Source organism: Lactuca virosa, chromosome 4 (genome assembly GCF_052849685.1).
Source record: "Lactuca virosa cultivar CGN04683 chromosome 4, Lactuca_virosa_CGN04683_v6, whole genome shotgun sequence".
Classification (NCBI taxonomy): domain Eukaryota; kingdom Viridiplantae; phylum Streptophyta; class Magnoliopsida; order Asterales; family Asteraceae; genus Lactuca; species Lactuca virosa.
The window spans coordinates 161134051-161155791 of record NC_136429.1 but is presented as its reverse complement, the minus strand read 5'-3'; the positions used below and the strand labels follow the sequence as shown (position 1 = coordinate 161155791).

The 21741-nt window shown below is 35.5% G+C and overlaps 1 protein-coding gene and 1 pseudogene across 2 annotated transcripts; both read right to left on the bottom strand.

Moving 5' to 3' along the window:
- Nucleotides 1–10367: 10367 nt before the first annotated feature.
- LOC145168587 (protein DETOXIFICATION 16-like) lies at nt 10368–13343 on the bottom strand (annotated as a pseudogene). The gene is made up of 8 exons (XR_013741945.1): nt 12980–13343; nt 12354–12898; nt 12158–12244; nt 12001–12057; nt 11669–11907; nt 11486–11604; nt 11313–11399; nt 10368–10559 (listed from the first exon to the last, which is right to left on the bottom strand). The product of XR_013741945.1 is annotated as a protein DETOXIFICATION 16-like (transcript).
- A 2200-nt stretch (nt 13344–15543) lies between these two features.
- LOC145168586 (protein DETOXIFICATION 16-like) lies at nt 15544–21150 on the bottom strand. Its single transcript, XM_079087365.1, has 8 exons — nt 20798–21150; nt 19360–19904; nt 19114–19200; nt 18500–18556; nt 18159–18397; nt 17945–18063; nt 17765–17851; nt 15544–15842 (listed from the first exon to the last, which is right to left on the bottom strand). The coding sequence occupies exons 1-8, from the start codon at nt 21122–21124 to the stop codon at nt 15804–15806; spliced, it is 1500 nt and encodes a 499-aa protein (XP_078943491.1). The 5' UTR covers nt 21125–21150; the 3' UTR covers nt 15544–15803.
- Nucleotides 21151–21741: the final 591 nt, after the last annotated feature.

The window sequence follows — 21741 nt, the reverse complement described above, 5'->3', positions numbered from 1 at the left end:
TAAACTCAAACCATATATTTATGGATTAATAATACTCTTTTAATTAAACGCTTTAATTAACTATTAATAAAGTCCATAAGAGTTAATTTGAACTATTCAACAAAACATCATAATTCCAATTATTAAACTCAAAATTAAAACCATTTAATTAATTGTTTAAGTTATGAACCCAAGAGTTTTAGAATTCAATTCTTTTTTTCATAAAAAACTTTTCTCAAATTCCAAAACTTGAGGGCAAGTTTTGTAATTCTTGAAAACCTTTGGATTCCATAACTTATGGAATTAATGGTGTTTTATGATGAAACTTTCCATGTTCCATAACTTAAGAACAAGTTATGGAATTCTTTAAAACATTAACACCAAATTTTGTAACTCCATAAAAACTTTGAATCAATTTTTTTTTAAAAAAAACTTTAATATCCATAACTTATGGAAGTTTCAAAAACCCTTAAGATCACAACTTTAAAAAAAACTTTTGAACTCCAAAATTTTATGACAAAATATGTAACTCCTTAAAACATTTCGATCAAACTTTTAAAACTAATAAAATAATCATATCATTTTATCTTTTACTAAATTTGACATAATTCAACTCATATAACAAATGATTCAAATTTTACAAATAATTCGTTTTTCACAAAACAAGTAATTATCTTAAAATTTGACAAACGTCATGTTTTTTTTTCCTTTTTTTTAAACTTGAAAATAAAACATTTGCATCAATATAACAGAAAACAACCCATGTCTCTGATACCACTGTTGGGTTTTGAGCATTCTAACACTCCTATGGTGTACATGCAACCCTATAAACCTTGAATCTATGTTTTCTCTATTATACATGCAAATATTAACTATTCCAAGGTTTCATCCTAACTAGCATATTATGAAGCACCTATACTACAAAGTTCTAGTTAGATGACATACCTTTTGATGTAGCTTGATGTCTTCAAGCTTTAAGAGCTTAGCCCCAATAGTGTGGAAGCCTCAAATGGAATCACAAATCACCAAAACACCTTGGAAGAACTTGAGAGAATATGTATGCACACTAAAATCGGCCCACTCTTATTTTCACACACTTGTGCCAATTTTGTGAGCCAATGACCCCTTTATATATTATGGAGGATTAGGGTTACATCCATGTAAACCCTAATACCCATGACCTTTCATTTACATAGGATCCATGGGTTAAAAGCTCCATGGACCATCCATGAAAGCTTAGCCCAACCTAAATGAACTTGGCCCATTCCATATATATAAGAGTCAATATTTAATTAGTTCTTTTTGATCACTTAATTAATTCTAAATTAATTCTTGATCAATACTAATTAAATAATATGATTCCATATTAATATATTAGAACTTATATTATATTAATATAAATCATAAATATACTATTCTCAAAAGACTATCCATATAAATTGTGTCGGTGAAGTGCAACCCAAATGGACCATGCCGGGTCGGGTCAAGTACATACCAAATATAGTTATGGACTTAGACATTAATCCAACATTTAATACCCCATGCCCCACACAAGTTTATCCCATATTAACAGGATCAGTCCCTCCTTCCCCCGATTCTTTCAAAACTAATCCAAATGTTACCGTTTCTACCCTGACTCCAGAAATTCCTTTCAAATTAAACCCGCAATTTACCCAACAGCCCCTCCTTTTACAATATCTTTCCAATATAGGTCCAAAATTTACTCTTTTAACCCCAACCATTCAAGACCCTTTCAAATTAATTCCAATATTATTCTTTAATCCCCGAAACTAACATTCCAATAATTATTAATTGATCTTGGACTATAATAGTATGAAATAATCATAATAATTACTTCCTGGGGTTCCCAATTTATTATTTAATTATTCTATTTAAACGGGATGTTACAGGCCAGCAGGGTCGGGGCCGTTGCGGAAAGTGCGACAAGACGCACGATGGGGCATGCAGGGTGGGTGGTTCTGGCTGCTTCAAGTGCGGCAGGACGGGTCATATTAGCAGGGATTGCACTGCTACTACCACCACCACTAGGGTATCTGATCTGATTTGCTTCCATTGCAGTTAAAGGGGTCATAAGAAGGTCAATTGCCCAAGTTTAGCAGCGGGAGGACCAGTTGCAGTACCCGCTCCAGCGACTCTACGGGTTACTGATGGCTGGCAGGGCAAGGCGGATGCCCCTGTTGTGAGGAGCACAACTTTTCAGCTGACAGTCGAGGAGGCTCGTGCAACACCTGATCTGGTGACGGGTATGTATCTTCTCCTTATCTCTTTATTTATATTGATTTTTCTGCTTATATTTGTGTGTTTTGTTTTAGGATCGTTCCTTGTGAACGATATCTTTGCCTTGGTATTGTTTGATTCAGGGGCTACCCGATCTTCTGTATCTCTTGAGCTTATCAAGATGTTTGTTGGTGCTCCAACGGAACTGGATTGTCCATTAGAGGTTGAGATTGCGGATGATCGATCTGTCCGGGTATTGAGGGTTCATTGGGGTTGTGTTATGGAGATGTTCAACGAGCAGTATCTAATTTATTTATTTCCTATTCCATTACACGGGAACAAGGTGATTATAAGGATGGACAGGTTGAGCCCCAATGGGGCAGTGATTGATTACGAGCACCAGATGGTACGTATTCAGACACCAAGTGGGGAGGGGGAAGGGAGTTAGTGGTTCAGGGAGAGAGTGCTCAACGTGGGCCGATTCTATGTTCAACAGCTAGGGACAGACGCTATCTTCAGCAAGGTTGTTTCGAATATGTTGCCTATGTTATGGATACTTGGGATAAGGGTAAGGCGATAGTGGATGATGTGTCGGTTGTTCGGGAATACCTGGATGTGTTCCCGAAGGACTTTCCTGGAGTGCCTCCGAAGAGGCAGGTGGAGTTTAGGATTGACTTGGGTCCTGGTGCAGCTTCGATAGCCAAAGCACCATATCGGTTAGCTCCTCCAGAGATACGAGAGTTGTCTACACAGCTTCAGGAGCTGTTAGACAATGGGTTCATTAGACCAAGTAGTTCGCCATAAGGAGCGCCGATCCTGTTTGTAAAGAAGAAAGACGTGACACATCGGATTTGTATTGGCTACCGGGAGCTGAATAAGCTAATAGTGAAGAACCGTTATCCATTCCCAAGGATTGATGACTTGTTTGACCACCTTCAGGGCGCATCTTGGTTTTCCAAGATCGATCTACGTTCATGTTATATTCAAATGAGGGTCAGAGAGGAGGATATACAGAAGACGACCTTCCAGACTCTTTATGGTCATTACGAGTTTGTGGTGATGCCCTTTGGGCTCACCAATGCTCTAGTCGCATTCATGGACATCATGAATCGCGTATACAGACCCATGTTACATCGGTCTGTGATTGTGTTTATTGATGACATCCGTGTCTATTCTAAGACCCAGGAGCTGCATAAAGAGCATTTGAGGGAGATATTAGAGACCTTGAGGAGGGAGAGACTGTTAACTGTTGAATTAGATGTCTAAGCCCATGACTATTTTGGTATGTACTTGACCCGATTACGAGCATGGTCCTTTTGGGTTGCCTTCACCATAGCAACTAATAGGATAAACTAAGGAGAAAGGTGATTAATTATGATTTATTAATATATTATAAGAATAATATGTTAAAAGAGAAATCATATTGTTTAATTAATATTAGTAAAGAATTAATTAAGAATTAATTTTATGGCTAAAAGAGATTAATTAAATAAAGGGGACTGATACTGTAATTATAAGATAATTGCATAATTGGGCTAATGGACTCCATAGAAGTTGGAGTGGACGCAATCTATGGGGAAACCCATTAGAATTCGTCCAAGGCTTCTAAGGAGGGAGTCTATGGGCTGCTTAAAGCTTAAGCAGTCAAATTAGGGTTTCCTTGTTTGATAACCCTAATAGCCTAACTATATAAGGAACCCCTAAGGCCCCAAAAATGTGTGGAAGTAATCCCTAAGGGTTCTTAGACTTTTTTGTGCCTCTTCCTCCTTCTCCTAAGTCATCTTGTTGCTCATGGTGTTTGTGATTCCATTACAGGGGCAACATTTGAGGCACTAAGCTTTCAAGAGTCAAGATCAAAAAGGGTTGTGATTGTTATTGCTACATAACAATCAAGGTATGATCTAAACCCTTTTATTATGATGATATCGATTATTATATGCTAGATCTAGGGTTTATGAGCTTTGGATGATTATTGCATGTTCATTAGACAAACTAGATCCAAAGCTTTAGGGTTTGCATGTACACCATATGATTGATGTAGTGCCCAAAACCCATCATGAACTGTATGTAAAGTTCTTCAAGTGTGAGTTTTGGTTGCGTGAGGTGCAGTTTCTGGGACACCTTGTCAACCAGAACGGTATTCTGGTCGATCTGGCCAAGGTCGAGGCAGTTATGAGACGGGAGGTTCCGAAGTCTCCATCTGAGATTGGGAGTTTCCTTGGTCTAGCAGGCTATTATCAGAGATTCATTTAGGATTTCTCCAAGATAGCGGTTCCTATGACTCGATTGACTAAGAAGATTGTCACTTTTCACTGGGGACTTGAGCAACAAGCAACTTTTGAGACCCTGAGACAGAGATTGTGTGAGGCGCCGATTCTGACCCTGCCAGAGGGTGTTGAGGATTTTGTGGTTTATTGTGATGTGTCGATCACGAGTTTGGGTGTAGTTGAAGCCTTATGAGGCGAATTATCCGATGCATGACTTGGAGTTGGGGGCTATGGTGTTTGCCCTCAAGATTTAGCAACATTACCTCTATGGGGTCTACTGTACTATTTACATGGATCACAAGAGCCTGAGGTATCTGATGGATCAACCGAATCTGAACATGAGGCAGCGTCAGTGGTTGGATGTAGTGAAGGATTACAATTGTGAGATCCTTTACCATACGGGGAAGGCCAATGTGGTGGCCGATGCTCTCATTCGTAAGGCGGTCGCGGCTCCGATCAGGGATGTGTGTTTGAGGATGACAGTGATTACTCCATTCTTGGAGCATATTCGAGAGGCTCAGGTTGAGGCTATGAAGGAAGAGCATCAGAAGAGTGAGCGTATAGAGGGTCAGGTGGCTTCCTTCGATTATGATAACCGAGGGTTATTGACTCTCCATCGGAGGGTGTGGGTTCCTTATTGGGGTGGTGCGCATCAGGTTCTGATGGAGGAGGCGCACAAGTCGAGGTTCTCTATCCATCCCGGAGCAAAAAAGATGTATAGAGATATCCATCCTGATTATTGGTGGCACTGTATGAAGCGGGATGTGGCACGACATGTGAAGAGGTGCTTGACTTGTAGGAAATTCAAGGCCAATCATCAGTGACCTCACGGAAAGATGCAACCGTTAGACATTCCTGTTTGGAAATAGAAAGAGATTACCATGGATTTCATCATAAAGTTGCCATGGACAACGTGCAGAGTGGATTCGATATGGGTCATCGTGGATCGATTGACCAAGAGCGCACATTTCATTCCGATTCAGGAGATAATCTCCGCCAAGAAGTTGGTCGACATTTACATTAGGGAGGTTGTGGCATGTCATGGGGTTCCGGTTTTTGTGGTTTCAGACAGAGATGTCCGGTTTACTTCCAGGTTTTGGAAGAGGTTTCATGAGGAGTTGGGTACTCGTCTGCATTTCATCACGACTTCCCACCTGCAGACTGACGGACAGAGTGAGAGGACTATCCAAAATCTGGAGGATATACTGTGGGCATGTGTATTGGACTTCAGTGGGAGTTGGGATCCATATCTTCCTTTGGCAGAGTTTTCATATAGTTATCACGCCAGAATCGAACGACCTCCTTTTGAGATGCTCTATCGGAGGAAGTGCGGGAACCCGATATGTTGGGATGAGGTCGGTCAGCGAGTCGTGGGGAGTACTAAAGTGGTACTCAAGGCTATTGAGTTGATTCAGTAGGTTCGGGGTAGACTTCAGACAACACAGAGTCGACAGAAGATCTATGACGACAAACGCCGATTGGACCTAAAGTTCCAGGTTGGGGATATGGTTCACCTGAAGGTGTCGCCTTGGAAAAAGTGTTATCCGATTCAGGAAGAGGAGCAAGTTGGGCCCCAGGTACATTGGTCCTTTCAGGGTTTTGGCCCGGGTGGGCCGGGTTGCTTATCGCTTGGATCTTCCCGAGGAGCTTAGTCAGATCCATAGCACATTTCATGTCTCTCAGCTACGGAAGTGTTTGGTTGATGATTCCGTGGTGGTTCCATTGGAGGATATTCAGGTGGACGATCGCTTGAATTATATCCAGAGACCAGTGACGATCCTTGACCGGAAGACGAAAACCTTGAGGAACAAGGTTGTTGAGTTGGTGAAAGTCCAGTGGCAGCACCACAAGGGTTCACAATGGACGTGGGATCCTAAAGACGAGATGAGGGAGCATTACCCAGAGTTATTTACGACAGCGGACTTCGAGGGCGAAGTCTGATTCAAGTGGGGGAGAATTGTAACACTGCATTTCCAGGTTTTTCCCTTAAGCCCTTCATTTTTAAAATCTTTGCGAAATGGTCCCTAGCCGAGTACGATGGACATACTCTATAAGTATGTTGTGCGTACTGGCTCCTTAGATGGTCGTGGAGGCGCCCACGTACGCTGGGCGTACATAGGAGTAATCAGGGCGTACTATCAGATGGGATAAACCCTATTTTTAAGGTTTATGCCATATTTAAACACCTTAAGTTGCCTTTGGGGTTTCTTATGACCAGCCTCCACTTCTCCAAACCCTAAAAATGAAACCCTAATCTTCATTGAGTGTTTGTGAGCCTTTATGTGATTTTTGTGGTGTTTTTGTGCCCCTTGTAGGAAGTGAAGCTTTGGTGGACTTGGAGCTTGAAGATCCAGGATCTTCATCAACTTTGCAAGCTATTTGAGGTATAAAGCTCCTAACCTAATAAATCCTTTGGTTAGATCTAGTTAGGGCTTGTTTTATGCTTCTTATGGTCCTTTAAGCCATGCTTGAGAGTATGAGCTACTCTGGAAGCTAGGGATGGTAGATTTTGGCATTTTTGAGGTCCCTTGTTCATAAAAATGCAATCTTGATAAGTCATCTTGGCCCATGCATGAGTTAGAGTTACTCTTATGGTTCTTTTTGAGTTTTGGGCCCCATTAAGTCATGAAAGTGTGTAAAGTTACCAAATTTACGTGTTAAGACACCATTTAGGATCAAATATGTGAGTTTGGCTTAGTGACTTAACCGATTAAGTTCTTAATGGAAGGGTTGGTTGTCTATGGAGTACGCTGGGTGTACCCAACTCATATGCTATGCGTATTGGCCCCGGAAGGAGTACGCTGGGTGTAAGTCTGAGTACGCCGTGCGTACTTAGCAGTTTGACTTTTTGTTGAATTTCACATTTTGGGCCATACTTGGAATTTTAGGGTTTGGTCCTTGTTGGGCCAATAGTATTTTTGACCTTGGGGCATTATTAGGCTTTGGGTCTTTTTGGATTAGGCCCATGATGGGTTTTGGGCCCATTTAGGAAGTTGGGCCATATTGGGCTTTTTGGTGCTAGTGGATTGGGCCTCGGATTTTGGGCTAAGTGAGGAAAGGGTAAAATGAACTTTTACCCTGAGTGATGGACAACTAGACTAGGATTCCAACTATGGGTTGTGGACCAATTATTAATTGGGTCTTATTTGTTGATGCTAGCGCGAGGATTTTCCGGACCAGCAGTCCGGGCTTTTATCTGAGATATTCAGCAGCTTGAGGTGTGTTTCCTCACTGTGCTTGGCGGATCAAAGGTACTAATGTCGTTCCATGGTTTATTATGATTAGGATGCTAGTTGTCTGCGTGACTCTTGCATGTATGTTATCTGATATGTATACAGGGCGGGGCCCGATGCCAGGCGGGGACTAATGAGTGTATTGTATGTTATTTATCTTTGTGATTCTTACATGTGTTTATGTGTTTGTATGTATACCGGGCGGGGCCCAATGACAGGTGGGCCCTGATGAATGTGATGAGGCGGGGCCCATATCATATTACTGACAGATCTGTTCTGAGCGGGGATCGATGTTGGGCGGGGCCCATTATATGTTTGACATGTATGGTATTTTGTGTTTTGGGGAACTCACTAAACTTCGTGCTTACGGTTTTCACTTTATGTTTCAGGTACTTTTGGTTCGAAGGGGAAGAGCTCGAGATGACCGCATTGCACACACACACACACTATGATTTCCGATTTATATAGCTCTGATGTATTAGATTGGTCGTTTGACATACTCTGATTTTCTTGTATGGTTTTATAAAACACGTTTGGGTTGATGGTTTTTATTATAATTAAAATGAAATTTTTGGTCTTAATTTTTGGGATGTTACAGATAAGTAGCCTTAGTGATTAAGAACTCAATGCATTAAGAAGGCCATAATAGTTCTCACAACGTGAATGATTGGCGTTCACGACATGAGAAAAGATATTATCCGCGACTGTTTTGTCTTGAGACCCCCACGAAGTGATAAAATCTCGGTCACAACGTGGCGGTCGGCTAGGAGATTTTGACTGTTGACTGTTGACTTTTTGACAAAGTTCGACTTTAGGCCAATTTAGGGGTTTTGGGTTGTAGTTTAAGATTTGATCCCTGATTGTTGTATAGGTGACCTGCAGTACCATTTATTGGATCTGTGAGTAGTGCGGTTGTATGCTAGACTGCGATGTGAGTTTTCTCATTATACTTTGTACTGCAGTATGTGTCCTTGTATGTAGGATCAGGATGTTGTTATGTTGTAGTGATCTGTTAGACTGTTAGATCTGCTATGATTACATATGCTTTCTTGGTATTTTTTTGGTGCATATGTCGACATAGTGTGGTTGGGTTGAGACGGTACTGCTTTGTGTTGTAGGCCAACATACCCGGGAGCGATCCAACTATATGTTGTAGGCTCGGGAGCGGTCCGGCCTTGTGCTGTAGGCCTGGTGTGCATGCATTATATATGTATTGTTGTGTGGGGTATTTTGGGAAAACCACTATGCTTTGACTTACATTTGTGGATTTAAATGTTTTCTGGTACTTCAAATGATCGGGACAAGGGGAAGACGTGATCGTACACATCTTCTACTGATTTATATTTTGAAAGATGATTTTGATACTCTGATTTCTATTGTTTTGTCTTGGAAACAAAGTTTGATTATTTATTTACTTTATGAAAAATGTCTTTAAAAATGAAAATTCTTTAAGAGGCGACCATCAATGAGAATTCTAAGTCCAATCCTTCTATTGAGCATCCCAATAAACCCACATTCTAGAAAGTTTATAATAGGATACACAAGCCACATATAGGGAAGTGATTACATCAATTAGTTATATGGTTCGGGAGAAATCTTATATAGTGGAACATGACTGTAAGGAGATGATATGATTTGAATTATAAAATATTCTCGAGCTTGTATTCGGCATGGTGGCTTGGACGATAATGTGTTCTTTAAAGCTTCATGGTTTTTCCTGATTTTAGTTAAATAACAATCGTTCCCTTTGCCAACCTAATTGACTAATTCTCGTATGTTCTTATTTTACATTCTTATAAAAGTAGTCACATAGTTTTATATAGTAATCTTACGGAAGTTATTGATAGATAAATGCCATGAAAATGGAGTTTATAGTGATGTTGTTTATGCAAAAAGATTATGTGATGTGGTTCGATAAAATACAATATGTGGTGCAATTTTCCATGACGTATCAACATAGAATATGTAATTTTTAAAATATAGCAAAGTAGGATATATATTACAACAATTTTTAACAGCATATAAATAATATAAAGTCAATCTTTATTGAGAAGAAATAGTTTTATTTCCATAAAGTTGTCAAGACAATTGTTTTTATTTTATTTTAGAATGATATTAATTTCAATATAAATTTTTTTGCTAGCAAGCATAACATTAACCTACACTTCTCAATAGGGAAGCAAACGAGCCTGACCGCACTCGGCTTGTTTAAAATTTTTTGGGCTCCAAATCATTTAACATTATACATGCTCAAACTGGGTTTTGGAATGACTCGGTATATCTAATTCCCTAAAATAGTGTTTTTTAAATAATTACTTATTTTAATATATAAAAATATAATTCAAAATTTTATATTGTATATATGTAGGCTTGTTTAGACCCGCGGGCCTAATCGGGCTTAGTATCACAGACTTAGAGCTGGAGTTCGTTTAATAAACAAGCTTAATCTTATGCTCGATCTTGGCTCAAACTCGTTTAAAATCGATTTCCAATCAAACTTTTAGCGAGTTGATTCCAAGTAACTCACAACTAATTTGATTCGTTTGCACCCCTACTTCTGAGAACCATATATACACTTGTATGATGTCACAAGGGCACCCATCATCAAACCAAAAATAATTCTTTAAATACATGCTATCAATACATTTAAACTTATAAACTTATAACATGTCATAATCGTTAAACCAATAGAAATCCTCATTTACCGATTGGTTTTTCTATAATATAATCAAGATCCTAAAATAACTACCAATTAAAGACCAAGTATGTTGCAAATACAACCTCATGAGACCAAACGCGTTGGAATGTTGCTATCATACACCCCATTCATCGCTTTTTTCGCCTGCAAAACATTAGTAGATGTTAGCATTATATGTATATTTCTCTAAGTGTAGAGGATTATTATATTTTTATCCTATCTTAGTTTGGAATATATTTTCCTTTTCCTCTTTTGTGGCGAATGTTATTAGCAACTTTTCTGTTTATTTAATTTTATTTTTTTGATTCATCTTTTTAAAAAGACATTTATTTTACTTTTGTACTCTATATTTTAATTGAAGAAAATGAATCATAACGAATGTTATAAAAATCAAAACATATTTTTTAAGTGATGAATCGTAAAAGCTTTGGCATTTCATCATCTCATTGTATAGGGGACTGGGAGTTCTACAACGGCTAGAGACAGTCTCTTTCATCCTAAGACTAAACGGAATGGTGGGTATTTTTTAAGCATATGATGATATGGAAGTGGGTTGATGTGTTAGTTGGGAGGGAGGGGGACCCAGCATGGTGGTGATGTGAGTTCTCATGACTCCAACTACCTTCACAAATCACAATCTCTCTCTTATTCCCTCTCTATCACTCCCCTCTATCTCTCTTTTCCTACCGGTGAGTGTGTAGTATTTAGCTGATGTGGTTGGCTCCTATGCGTGATAAGTTGGGATGCTTACATGTGGTAAGTTGGAGTCCTCGGTGTTTTAAGTTGAGTTTTTCTAAAAAGAAAATCAAGAACTACAAGTATCTTGGTGAATGTGAGACTTTAGAAGAAGATAAGAAGCTTTAATTATATACATAAGTCAAGAACTTGATGTCCTACTTCTTTTTCCCAGTTCGTACAAGCCGTGATTATTAAAAGCAGCACTGCTTGAACCCCACTCCCACAAATAATCCCCATCCACAGACCCTGCAAACAAATTCATTAAAATCAAGCTCACTATAAAAAAAATAATAATAATAAATAAATAAAAAGCTAACAAGAAATGACATCACCTTCCCTCCCAAACCGTACACAAATGTCAGAGCCATGGCGAAAGGAAGGCCGACGAGGTAATAAGCTCCTAAATTCACCAACGTGCAGATCTTCTGCCAACCACATCCTCTCGCAACACCTTTGATTTGGGGTTCATGGTTCATGTTTCATTGACATCTTTAATCTGTATATATTAGTCTAACCTGATAGTACACCTTGGATTCCATCCATGACGTTTGATAAAGCGAGTACAGGCATAACTACCGACATATAGCTCACAACTTCAGCTTCACCGGTGTACAACTTAGACCAAACGCCACCAGCCACCACTAAAAGCAATCCAATCAAGAGTACTTCTGTGACAACTAGTGATAAAGCAACCCATACCGCTAATTCCGCCGCTTCGTGTTTTCCTGCTCCAAGTTCATTTGAGACCCTGGTGCTGTTAATTAGCGCCATAAATCATAAATGTCAGTAAGTAACTATAGTATATATATACTAGAAAGGTATAGACCTATTAAGAGTATATATATACCTGACTGCACTGCCTAAACCGAAGGGGATTCTGTAGGCCAATGAGATTGTACTAAGACTTAGAGAATTAAAGAAGATTTGAAATGTTAGTATGAAGTATATATGAAGCTGAATCTTTAAGTGAAAGAAAACAGGGTTTGCATGCAATGCATATGCACCTGATACACATCATCGATGTTTCTAGCTTTGGATTTGGAAGGATTCCAGAGAGTAAAACCAAAAACTCATACGACCAATACTCCAAGCTTTTATATATGATGAAAAAAAGAACCGAAAGAAGGTATCTTTAAATTTTTAACAATAAAGACCGGAAAAGATGGCGAAAAAAACAAGCAGCATTGAGTTGAAACTGACCAGACCATGAGAGCTGAAGGTATTCCTAAAGCAAGAAATCCGGCAAGATCACGAACACCATCTATAGGAAACCCGAGCCATGTTCTTTCACAGGTATGTGAAAACTTGATATAAAGACCCAAAATCAGCACATTAATCCAGTACGAGATGGCAACCGAGAGAGCGGCACCCGAGCTACCAAACCCACATTTGGAAACCAAGATCCAACAACATAACACATGAAGTAGGCTTGCAAATCCTGTGCTTATCATTAAAGGCTTCGTGTTGTTTTGAGTCTGCAAGAATCTTATCTGACATTGAAGTAGACAGTATGGGAAGATGCTGGGGATCAACCAATGTGCGTAATTCCCAGCTTGTTCTGAGATTTCCAAATCTTGTCCAAAATACGTAAAGATTTGTCCCGTGGATGCCCAAATCAGAGAAATTGGGATACCCATTAGCATCAGTATTGCCATGGCTCTTTGCAAGTGTACACCAAGCATATGATACTGTTTTGCACCATAAGTTTGCCCACACAATGTTTCCAATGCACTCCCCATGCCCATCTGATAAGAAATAAAATGAATCAGTTAACTATATATACAGAAATGACCCATAAAAGGAAACACAACAGATCTTTTTGTTACCATGAAGGAGAAACCCGTGACACTGGCGAAAGATGTGGCCATAGACGCACCGGAGAGAGCAAGCTCTCCAAGATGCATGGCCTATGAACATGATTGATGTTAGCAGAAAACTGTACTGAAGAAAGCTAACGAGAATAAAAGGGCCTGCTAACATCAGTTGTTGCTTCAGTTCTGTGAAAACCTCGGTTACATGATCAAACTCGAATCTGTATTTCGAGTTTTGGATTATAAGAGAAGACCCGATAAGCGGTTTGGAGTCCATTTCTCTTCAATTTTCTCTCCTCGGTTACATGGAGAATGAGATGTTTGGTGGCACTTGATTTCGGAAAAAGGGGTGCAATATATGGGGAGAAAAAGACATGGAGAGTTTTGTAAAAGTTGACAATATTTGAATCTAAAAGATACATAAAATCACATTACTTTTAAAGACTGATCATGCATGATGCATAACGTGCGATTTGACTAGCCTAGTACAGATGGTGACTCAGTAATTAGGCCTAGTGGATCTAATTACGCTTTAATCATCTGATAATTTATTGTACATTTTGCATTATTGAAGTCGAAAGCAAAAAAAAAAAATAAATAAATAAATAAAAAAAAGCTATCTTTTTTCCCCACTCGGAAAAGCTTTGGCATACCCGTAGATATGGTACATTCATCGATGAAGCTGGTGTTTGCTTCCAAAAAGGCTTTATCCTCGTCTGGAAAGTGGAAATCAGAATTCATAAGACTACTCGGAGTGGGCAGTTATTGTGCCTAATAACACGTGATAACGCCAATGAACACCGCTCCTCCCTCCCGTTATTGCGTGTTAAAGACATTCTCGTTGCTTCCCGTTACCACCATAACATTTGCTAACGTCGTTTCCTTGTTTTTTCTCCTAATAACACGTCACACCCACCTCTCTAACAACCCATATCCTGTGGAAAGATCATTGTGGGACTGTTGGACACTCACTTTGTACATATGTAATAAATTAACCAATGTTGAAATACTCGCAAAGTTTTTGATGGAACTTTTTTATTAAAACGTTCATTTTATCTCCATAATAGAACAAGAACTTTTTTAAATTGCTTATTTATTTATTCTCCTTAATAAACGAAGTTTTTTTTTGCCACATGTCAATCTTTAATAAATTTTGACACTTGTCATTTTGTGGTATTTTTGAAATAAATATTATCCACTTGTCAATTTTTGGTTTGTTTCAATTTTTAAGATTAAAGTTACTGGCGGAACTAGAAACTTTTGTTAGGGGTAGCACAAAGATTTCTTGATAAATGATAATAAGTCTTATTATTATTTTTTTAAATATGATTGCATTAGATATACCAAACTAGTCCAAAAGTTTTATATTTTAAAGTTGACATCTTCGTTTATCCATTTTTCGAATACACTACACCACTTTTATCACTACTACCATTGCCAACATCCAATTTTCTTTTAAAAAGATTTCCAATAAAACCCTACAAACAAAATAACTAATTAGCTAATTTTTTATTTTGATTTGAACAACCAACTTAAACTAAAATAAAAAACATTAAAAATCAATGTAAACTAATTAATAAATGATACTTATTTCATTCTGAAAAACAGAAACCAAGCCAAATAAGCAATTAGCCTAGCCTAGCTGTGAGATATTCGGAAGAAGAAGCCTAGATGCCAAATAAGCTCTTTGTCTTGTCCATGCATTTTTTCCTTTGCAGAAATATTGTATGCATTACACCGGCAAGTGGGCGGCTCCATTAATTTAGTGGTCATTCATTAACTGGAAATAGTTTAGAGCTTTGAACTTTTTACTTAGACTAGAGCACTATTAAACACTATATGTTTATATAATAAAAATCCAATTTTTTAACATATGTAGAGAGAAGTGAGGGGTAGCACGTGCTACCCCTGCTACCCCTGCCAACTAATTGGTTCCGCCATTGATTAAAGTCATATACAAATATTAAATATCATATATACGATATTAAATTGGAATAAATACGTTATTCCTTTCTTATTTTAAAGTGGTATATTAAAAAAATATTTTATGTTTACACTTTAATGTTGATTTTTTTTTAAATCACCCCGTGTAATACACGGGTCTCACATGGTATAAATATCTATTTACAATTGGTTGAAAACCAATAGAGCAACCAAATCTTTGAAAAACACTTGGTCAAGCTTGTTAATTAACAAGCTTTTTGAAAAAGTTATGGTTTGAAAAAATTTCTCCAATAGCGTTGTCATATTTCAAACCAACCAATTTTATTAGATTATTTTATTGTTGTTTGTATAAGTTGTCTAGGTCGAACATTCGGCATTTAATGATTTTCATATAGGTCTACCAACTTCTCATGTTAGAGAAGTAGACATCCATTAAATATTGTCTCATATTCGTTTAAAAGTATTATAGTATATATTGTAATATAGATTTTGCCTTTCAATAAAAAAGACTTTTGTTATCATGGTTGTGTGAAGTATTTTCCATACGATTAAAGGTGTTCCCTAATATTATATGTCATCAAAGAAATTGTAATCTATACTTTCACCAAAATCCAAGCTACCTGAGAGGCAGCAGATGAATCAATCAAATGCTTGCTATTAAAGAAGGTTTAAATCTGCAATTTTGATAGAAAGATTACATAAATCCACACAGAAACTGTGGAGAGAAAATCCAAGAGCTAAATTAGTACCCATCATCAAACTTCTATTCACATTTTGAAGCATCTAAGTTTTTCTTACTAATGGAAATCAAGTTTTTCTTACCACTTATCAATCACATTAGTGGGACAACGCCAGCGAATAAATATCATTTCTTGAGTCATGTCTATCGCTTCGGCTAGCTGCCACCACACACCCGAATCCGTGCATTTATTGCCTGAAATAAAGTTGTAAGAACGAATTTAAATACAAATTACAGTACTTATATATCAATATAGATAATGACAAAACTGTAAAATCAATATAGATAAAGACAAAACTGTAAAGTTAAAGTGGTCTGGTTTCTCATTTTATGTGGTTAAGGTCTAAACCTTTGAAAAGTTGCAGATTTGGTCGTTTTCAACAAGTTTTGTTGTGATTTTGGTCTCTCTTCCGTTAACTTTAACGGCTTGACTGTTAACTTTTTTAAAATAACTATTTTACCATCAAGGACCATTTCTGCAACCAAACTACAAGGTCCATTTCTACATATCTTCTTTTTATTTTTAATGAATTATTATATATTAATAAATATTATTTTTAATATATTCTATTTATATATTAATAAATATTAATTTATTACATTATTAGTTTCTTTTAATTAAATTTTTTAAATTTCTTTGATATCGAATATTTTAATTTGATTATAATATATGAATAAATATTATTTTTAATATATAATATTTATATATTAATAAATATTATTTTTATATTATAATATTTATATCCTAATAAATATTATATTATCAGATTATTAATTTCTTTTAGTTAATTTTTTTAATTCTTTTTTATTGGAATATTACTTTAATTTATTATTTTATATATAATAAATATTATTTTGTTGGATTATTAGTTTATTAGTTTATTTTTAATTTATACTATTAATTCATTTTAATTTTATTAGTTCCACCACAAAGTCGCCAAAACACGTAAAAGTGTTGCCTCTCATCATCAAAAATAGTCAGGATCACCACAAAACATCTTCATCGGAGATCGGACAGAAACCCACCAACCTTTTACAACAAATGATGACGGTAGTCACGTGCGATAACATCACTACCATCACCCGATCACCACAACCGCTTTTAATATTTATAGGAATTTGTTGCGCATTGTGTGAGATATGAAGGATTTCAGCGGATTGTGAAAATATTATCGTAGGTGGCTAGGATGGAAAAAGTTAGTAGGGTTTCGTCGGACATTCGATGAAGATTTTTGGTGGTGGTCTCGACGATTTTAATTGATGAGCAGGCGACGTTTTATCGTATTTTGATAACTTTATGGTGGAACTAATAAAATTAAAAAGATTAATATTATACAATAAAAATAAATTAACAATATAGTAAATAATATTTATTATATAAAAAAATAATAAACTAAAAGTAATATTCCAATAAAAAAGAACTAATAAAAAAAAAGAATTAAAATAATTAACTGAAAGAAATTAATAATCTGATAATGTAGTATTTATTAGGATATAAATATTATAAATTAAAAATAATTATTTTATAATATATAATAATCCAATAAAAAAATTAACTAAAATAAATTAATAATCAAATATAATAATATTTATTAATATATAATATTATATATTAAAAATAATATTTATTCATATATAATAATCCAATTAAAATATCCGATAACAAAGAAATTAAAAAAAATAATTAAAAGAAATTAATAATCTAATAAAATACTATTTATTAATATATAAATAACATATATTAAATATAACATTTATTAATATATAATAATTCAATAAAAATAAAAAGAAGATATGTAGAAATGATCATTGTAGTTTGGTTGCAGAAATGGTCCCTGAGGGTAAAATAGTCATTTTTAAAAAGTTAACAACAAAGTTGTTAAAGTTAACGGAAGAGGGACCAAAATCACAACAAAACTTATTGAAAATGACCAAGTCTATAACTTTTCAAAAGTTTAGACCTTAACCAAATAAAATGAAAAACCACGGTAACCATTTATTCTACAAGCCCACTATAAAGGTTTATTGATTTAGTAATGAAGTTTACAACTACATAGAAATTCTATATATGTAGAGATAGGTATTTGACATGCACTAACTGGAACATGTACATGTACCTGTTGTTCCCAGTTGGTGCGCATAGTAATGACCAAGAAAACTATTGCTTGTAGACCACTCCCTCCTATGATCCCCATCCAGAGTCCCTGCATTGAAAAAAATTGTACTTTGTGTACGGCTTGCAGGAAAATATATAGTTTAAAAAAAAAAAGAACATATAATTTTTTTTTCTCTTTTACCATTCCTCCATAATGCAGTAAAAAAGTCAAGATGGCTGAACAAGGAAGACCAACGATGTAATATGCTCCAAGGTTCACAATTGCACCGATGTTTTGCCACCCACATCCTCTTGCAGTACCTTTTTTTTCGGAATTAAATAATCATTTGTACCTTAAAGATTCTGATTTTGCAAGTTTGGGTGCATTAAGTATCAGAAGGTTGACGCTTTTTTACCTGAGAGAACACCTTGAATTCCATCCATGAAGTTGGATAATGCAAGAACAGGCATGATTGAAGACATATAACTCACAACTTCTTCTTCATTGGTGAATAAATAGCCCCAGATATGTCGAATAGCAACTAAAAGTAAGCTTATGAGAACTCCTTCTGTAATGGCTAAAAAGATCACAACTCGTGCTGCAAGCTGTGCAGCCTTTGGTTTCCCAGCTCCTAATTCGTTTGAAACTCTCGTGCTTCACATAAATTAATCCGATATAAATGAGTAAAAAACACAAACATATACTTTTTTAAGATATTTATTTTGCATTTATTATTTTATTTTGTAGTAGATGTACCTTACTGCACTCCCAAATCCGTAAGGAATTCTGAAGATCACTGAACTTGTAGTGAGACTGCACACAAGAAAAGGATAATTTTAAAAATACCAAAAGAAGATGGTGTATTTAACAAAACGACCACTTTTTTTTACCCTTTATTTAACTCTTTTATCTTTTACACAAAAAATTCTCAAACGGTGGCATTGCTAATTGCGAAATTATTCTTTTAAGGATCCTAACCCCAAAAAACCTTCAAAAAAATTCGAAGAAAAACACTATACTTAGCATATATTATGTGAATGTGTAGTCGAGTATTTCACAATATATATATATATATATATATATATATATATATATATATATATATATATATATATATATATATATATATATATATGTCTATTTTGCAATATTTAATTTTCTTTGAAATTTTTCTTAATCTTCTAAAGATTTTTAGTGGTGATTCAAAAAACATTATATATCACAATTCACAACTGGACACATTTGCAAAATTGATGGACATAAAGGTGGTCATGTGATTATCCCGGAAAAAAAAACAAATTACAACAACAAAATATGACACATTAACATCATTTCATATGTGATCTACTTGGGACAACTTAATAACATACCTGACAGACATCATTGAAGTTTCAAGTTTTGGATTTGGAAGAAGACCAGACATGAACACGAGGAACTCGTAAGACCAATACTCCAGGCTAATACATAAACATAAATCACATTAGTTTCTTTTCTAAAACAAACACAATGCTAAATTACAATTTACAACCCCTATGCATCTCATAAAATTGAACTCGATTATCAAAAACATTGAAGAAAATTATACCACTATATATTCACATTCCAGACTAACTAACCAGACCATGAGTGCAGATGGTATGCTCAACACAAGAAAGTCGCCAAGATTTGTCACACCTTCTTTACAAAAACCCATCCATGTTTTTTCAAAAGCAGGAGAAAACTTGATATAAATCGATAAAATCAACACATTAATCCAATAAGAAACAGCACAAGAAAGTGCAGCCCCTTCACAGCCTAATCCCAACTTAAAAACACAAATCCAGCAAACAAGAATGTGAATTAAGCTTGTTAATCCAGTGCTTATCATCAAAACTTTTGTGTTACTTTGAGCTTGTAAGAATCTCAACTGACATTGAAGAAGCCCATAAGGGAAGATACTTGGAATCAGCCAACGTGTGTATGATCCAGCTTTAGTTGAGATCTCTAAATCTTGTCCAAAAAAAGTAAAGATTGTGCATGTGAAAGTCCATATGATGGATATAGGAATAGCCATAAGCATGAGTACAACCATTGCTCTTTGTGTGTGTACACCAAGCATACGATATTGTTCTGCTCCATAAGCTTGTCCACAGAATGTTTCCAGTGCACTTCCCATTCCAAGCTAATTATAATCACAGAAACTTGATTTAGTTATTTTTAGATTAATGTGAAGATATTTGATGAATCAATAATGCCATCAATCACAAGGCACACTACTATTTTCTAAATATAAATTTGGCATCAAAAGTTAAAAAAAGGACAACTACTGGACAACCAGGGTACTCAAAAGGAATAACATTTGAGTAAATTGCAGGAAATAGCAATGTATTTTGTCTTTTATCTATACTAGCTAGCAATGTAGTTAAATTTCTTTACCCATAGTAGCATCATAATTACATTTTTTTTTCTTGTAATAGCAATATATAACACATAACTGAAATGTACTTATAGTTTCTTTACACAACACACATTTTTTACCCATAATGGCAATGTTCTTACATTTACTTACACATAATAGCCATATGTAACAAATAAAGGAGAGTGCTATATATATTGGTAGCAAAATATAAGTATGTTGCTATTATCATTAAAAATATAAAGAACATTGCCATTATCCATGAAGAACTATAAGTAGGTTCCTGTTATGGGTAAAAAAAATATAACTCCATCCATACTAGTTTTCTTATGCTACAAACAAATTTTCAGGGTACGTAACGTATAGACGTTTGCCATGTGTATATATATCACTGGTTTCTACTCTCTACCATCTATCTACTTTTTTTTTTTTTTTTTTTTTACTATGTGGGTCCTATACTCCTACGAAAGAACCAATTATCAATCTTTTGAATCAAAAGCCTGAATGCTAAAGGGAAAAAGAGAGAATTATAATTGCAAAACAAAGAATCAAATAATAATTTCGTGACAAACTCAAATAAATACGGAGAATTGTTCAACGACGATTATAAATAAACGTGGGACCCACTAATAAAATAATGATTGAAAATATAGTAATACCATGAAGCTAAAGCCAGTGACAGAAGCAAAAGAGGTCGCCATTGAAGCAGCAGAAAGGGAAAGCTCTCCAAGATGACCGACGAACATCACAGAAATTATCTCCAAACTATACTGCAAAAGACTCACCACACAAAGTGGCCCTGCTAACTTCAGTTGTTGCTTTAGTTCTATGATCGAATCTGAGATGACAATGCTCGATTTTATCTTAACCCATCTAAATCTTCTAATTCTTCCCCCTAAATTAATATGATCACAACCATTTTCAGTTCTTGAACTTGGAACAATAAGAGGAACCTCAAGAACATTTCTCGGGTTCTCTTCATCCATGGCTATACACTCTTTTTTTTCTTGAATCTTTTTAAGAAATAATGGAATATAGCAGTTGGGTTGCGCTCAGAAATTGCATTTATGGATGCCATGCTAACAGCATGTCATACGATCAAACACGTAATCCATGATAACGCATCATATTAATTTTTTTAATATATAAAAGATAAATATGAAGGACCCCATATATATATTGGAAATTGTGGAATCATAAATAAGTCAAGTTAAAAACATGAATTCATGAACACTTGGCAGTTTGACTAGAGATATGCCTCCAATTTTAATAGGGATTTTGCGTAGGAACAGGTGATTTCACGTTAAACTAGGTCTCATGTATATTCTTGAAGAATTGATAAGAAGTACCGTACAAATAGTTTAGGGTGATTTTAAATACATGAATAAAATCTTAAACTCACGAATCATCCTGAAATTTTTTGATTGATTGATCTCCGTTTTATTGTTTATTGTTATTTTAATAATAAATAATGCCCATTTTCCTAAATAGCCATAAGATTAATAGAATTTTTAATTACACCCCTTTAATTTTGTAAGAAGTTTCACTTAACATATTTTAGTTATTGAGATTTTTAATTCATCAATGCCATTTTATAATATTA

Excerpts from the sequence above, each read along its gene's own strand:
- LOC145168586 (XM_079087365.1), bottom strand. The coding sequence starts at position 21,124 with ATGGATGAAGAGAACCCGAGAAATGTTCTTGAGGTTCCTCTTATTGTT. Across the intron at positions 18,064-18,158 it reads AATTCAAGGTGTTCTCTCAG|GTACTGCAAGAGGATGTGGG; the intron begins GTAAAAAAGCGT and ends CCGAAAAAAAAG. Across the intron at positions 15,843-17,764 it reads GCACCAACTGGGAACAACAG|GCAATAAATGCACGGATTCG; the intron begins GTACATGTACAT and ends ACTTTATTTCAG.